Source organism: Gavia stellata, chromosome 35 (genome assembly GCF_030936135.1).
Source record: "Gavia stellata isolate bGavSte3 chromosome 35, bGavSte3.hap2, whole genome shotgun sequence".
Taxonomy (NCBI): domain Eukaryota; kingdom Metazoa; phylum Chordata; class Aves; order Gaviiformes; family Gaviidae; genus Gavia; species Gavia stellata.
The window spans coordinates 201,455-205,806 of NC_082628.1; the positions used below are offsets into that span (position 1 = coordinate 201,455).

Below are 4,352 nucleotides of genomic sequence, written 5' to 3' on the forward strand. Positions count from 1 at the left end.
CTAAACCTCGAGGAACTGAGAGGAAAACGGGGCACCTTGAGCCAAGCCGGAGTTGGAGACCGGTGCCTCGAAATGCCCCGAGAGCAGCGGGGTGCGGGATCCCGATGGGATGCTGGGAAGGGTGGGAGACGTCAGGAAGCAGCTGCCGGACTTAGCAAAGGTTTTCTTGTGACTTAGGGCAAGCTGCAGGATCTGCAGCGCCACGGGAGCTGTTCCTGAGAAAATGTAGCTGGAGAAATACAGGTTTGAAGGAAAGGCTGATCCACAGGTACAAATTTTAGGAGGAGGTGATGGGGAAACACTGAATGGGTTAACGTGGCTGCGTGTGATGGATAAATCCTTCCTGTAGAGCATCCGATCACTGCCAATCGCTGCGGCAGTGGAGGGGTCCAACATCCCCAGGCTGATGGTGCTGGAAAGTCGATGCCTTGATTTGCCATTTAATTGTACCTTAAAATTAAGAAGCAAACACAAACCAAACAGCTTCACGGAATAGAACCCCCGCTAATATCAGTGTAGGAGCTTTGAAACAGCGACAGTGATTTTCTCATTCGTAAAGCAGCAGCCGCTTGACCGAAACATGATAATATCTGTTTTAAATGCAAATGATCCCACCACGTTAAGACTGAAATGAAGTGTAAAACGTCAGAACAAAGCATGGTGAGAACAAAACAGCCTCATCCCATCGTATACTATTAAATCCCCTCCTCAAAATAGCTTCATTTTCCTTTTCTTATTTGTATTGCAAATAAACACCAGAGAATCCACGTGAGCAAGCAAAAATGAGAAGCAGCGTAGGGAGCCGCACTCTGCCTTTGCGCCAAACCCACTGATTTGTGGCTACGATTGAAATTACTCATTTATTCAGTTGTAATTCACTGTGTTTGCCATTTGGGCTGTCTTACGCAAGCAGCGGGAACGAGGCCGGGAGGGGGATGCTGTGGGGCTTCTCCTTCAGGTACCTCTTTGTGGAGCTGCCAAAAATAAGAAAATAGCTGGGAGAAAACTGAAACTGCGTTATCGATTGGGATCAGGGGCTCGTGGCGTGCTGGGAGGTTAATTCCCAGCATGGTCCTGTCCCCCTCTCCCCTTTTTACCTGTACCGCTTGGTGTTGATGAGCCAGTGCACAAAGTCCTTGGCCTTCATCTTGTCCAGGTAGCGGGTGAAGTCGCTGGTGAAGGTGCCTTCCGAGTGCCGCTTGATGTTGGAGGCGAAGCTTTGGGCGCTTTGGGATTCGTACGACTGCCATCTGCTCAGGAGGGAAGGATGGGGGGAGAAAAGGTGGTTTAATGCACGTGGTGGCATCTGGCAGCCTCCCTGCAGGAGGTGGCCAGGGCAGGGGCTGTGTCCTGCAAAGTACTTCACTGTGTGGAGCATCCTCCAGAAAAGCCGTAATAAATCCATAGAAATAATTTTGGGTTTCAGGGGGTCTGCCAAGCCCGGCCAGGCTTGTTCCTGACATCAGGTATATGCACTATCCCGTCCCGTATCATTTGCCCGACGTCTTGCTCGGCTGCGGTGGGTTCGTGCCTCCGCCCTGGTCCCTGTTTGCTGCTCCTGGGAGGGAGCGTGGTGCTGCCCCGAGGTTTCGCTCAACCTCCTCCAGCTCCAGGATGGAGAGCTGATGTTGAGGTTCACGGCAGAAGGTCCCCAAAGGCTTTTCCTGCCACGCAGCCGCCAGCGTGGAGTGGGGCTCAGCACCGTGCCCGAAGCATGGCCCCCTCCTGACTCTGCCCCGCCACGTCCCCGTGCAGCCCGTCTCTGGGCTGAGACAGCCGAGAAATCCTGGGGGGGACATGGCAATGTCCCTGCGTGGGCTGGTAGAGAGCCAGGAGGGAGCTTGTCTGGATAAATGCAAAAGAATGAGGCACATCATAATAGTGAGGCTGCCTCAGAGCTGGGACAGCCGTCAGCAGCTGTAACAGAGAGGGCTGAGCAGCTCCGACAGCCCCTGCCCACACCAGCCGTCTCCCCGGGCCAGCTCCGCCAACGCCCCGTACCTGGACGTGTCACCCAAGTCCTTGGGGCCCATCTGCCACCCTGCCGGGATCAGCACAGCAAACGCCAGCCCGGAGAAGTACAGCCACCGGACGATCTGCATTTGTCTTTCTGGAGAAGGCAGAAGTCGAGCTAGAAATGTCCAGGGCTGCAACTGCCATTAAACACCCCCCCCAGCCCCTGCGGGAGCCCTGCAGCGTGGCACGGGACAGATCCAGCATGAGACAACCTCCTTCCCTGGTGTCTTGGCAGCATTTTGATGGGTGCATGTGAAAATCGTATCCTCACAATTACCTATCGGCACATCTACCGTTGCTTAGGCGCAAGCACACAGCTGCCAGAACGGGTTTGTCTAATCTAAAGATATAATTCATTGCAATAAACTTTATCACAAAGCTCCCTTTTTCTGTCTAGCAGCAATATTTCTATCCGGAGCTTATCACCAGAGCGCTGGAGAACTTTCCCAACCATTAGCTGCTCAGAAAAGCAGCTTTCAGAAGAGTTGGTTAATTAGACTTTTACATTTCTTATCTTTGCTAGATGCCTTCGCAGTTCAGGGGGAGTAAAATGCCAACGCCCACCCTTTATTTGCCGAAAACCAGACTGCTGGGTGCCTGTCAGCAAGCACTCATTACTCTGAATTTCTTCAGAGATTGGTAGTAAAGAAGGGAGGAAAAGGCACTTACCTTCTGCAAAGAGAACCGTTCCCCTGAAAGCAAGAGCCCGTTTTCCTCCTTCAAGCTGGTTGTGGCTAAACTCTTCTCCTTACCAGTGCTTTTAAGCTTGTTAGCAGGATGCTAAAAGCTGACAGGTAGGTCATCGGTACTCCTGGTTTTAGTTGGACGGGTCATTATGAATCATTACAGGATTTTTTAAGCGCGGCTTTGCAAAAAATATAGTTGTTGCCATATTTTTCAGTTTATGCCTTCAGCAAGGTTTTGTTGTTGTTGTTGTCGCTGTTTCTCTTATCTTTTCTGTTTTTTTCCACTTCTTGGGCCAAAGAAGTGACCTATCCGTTTCCTCCTTTCAGGTGAGATGGCCCCTTATTGCCACGGTGCATCTTGCATGGAGAAATTATTTCTCTGCCCGCAGGGCTGCCCTTTCCCACACCTTTGGTTTGAGTTAAAAAAACATCAAGAAAAAAACAAGAGCAAAAATTTAAAAGAAGCATTTGGATACCCAAGCACTGGCTGCTGCTTCCTGCAGTGTAAAATTTGGGTTACAGCTCATCAGCTGGACAGACACCACTTTTGATCCAAGTCTGGTTTTGTCCCCCAAGGCCAGATCTGAAATTGGGGCCGTTCACCACAATTTTTGTCCCCCAAGGCCAGATCTGAAATTGGGGCCGTTCACCATAATTTCTTCAATTTGGGGATGACGGGAGGCACCATGGGTGGCCGCAGATCTGGGTCAGCGTTTTTCCCTGTGGGACATCCGGGCTCAGCCCAGGAGCTGGGGGAACATCTGGAACTCATCAGGCCAAGGACAATAGCTTTGCAGGGGCGTCACCTGGGAACTGAGCTCAGTTTTTTAAATCCTCCAGTCCAGTGAAGGAAAAAAGGCTTGTGAAGAGCAAAAACCGAGGGTAGCCCTGAAGAACCGGATCCAGCCCCGGAGGAGAGGGTGCTGACAGCTCCGGGTGGACACAGAGCAAAGCCCTCAGCTCCCTGAAGATGCTGGGAGGTCAGACGAGCTTTTGAGGGCTGCTCATTCGGAGGATTGATGGCAGGCTGTCTTTCTGGGGCACTTTTGAGCTATTTGGGGAGCTCTTGGCTAAGGAATGTCTATGGCTCAGTGCTCAGGGGACTAAATGTGTCCTTTTCACTGAGGCATGGTCAATGGGCAGAGAAAAGCAAGTCTGGGGAAGCTGGGGCATGTTTCTCCCTTGCCCAACACCAGCCAAAAGAATAGACAAGGGCTCCAAGTCCTGATTTCTCTGCCACTTACTGTTCTCTCCTCCTGGGACCTTTCTTCTCGTGACTGGGTAGTTATTATTCTATCAAAGAGATTTCTGTAATTATTGTCACTGTCAAAATACGGCTGGTGTTCAGGGGACACTCATCTTGAAGAGTCTTTTAATTAGGGCCAACAATGGCCTTACGAGAAAGCCTGACATCGGAGGAGGAAGGTAGGAGATTAATTAGCTCAACCTTTGGAGGAGAGGTCCAGAACTTCTACCCATCACTTGGATAGGATATTTATTAATGCCACCAAATTAGCTCATGATGACACTGTTTGCGATGTCCTCCTGGCCCCCCAAGACACACGAGCTATCTGCAGTGGTGGGGGGCTCAGGAGAAGAGAAATTCAGCTCAGCCAGCGCAGTGCTTGTGTTGCTTCTCGGTTTTCTTAA

At 51.0% G+C, this 4,352-nt stretch overlaps 1 protein-coding gene across 1 annotated transcript; it reads right to left on the bottom strand.

Annotated features, from left to right (window-relative positions):
- Positions 1-2,102, bottom strand: LOC132320328 (exendin-3-like). The gene is made up of 4 exons (XM_059832605.1): positions 2,002-2,102; positions 1,098-1,250; positions 906-974; positions 1-112 (listed from the first exon to the last, which is right to left on the bottom strand). The coding sequence occupies exons 1-4, from the start codon at positions 2,100-2,102 to the stop codon at positions 1-3; spliced, it is 435 nt and encodes a 144-aa protein (XP_059688588.1).
- Between the last annotated feature and the right edge of the window lie 2,250 nt (positions 2,103-4,352).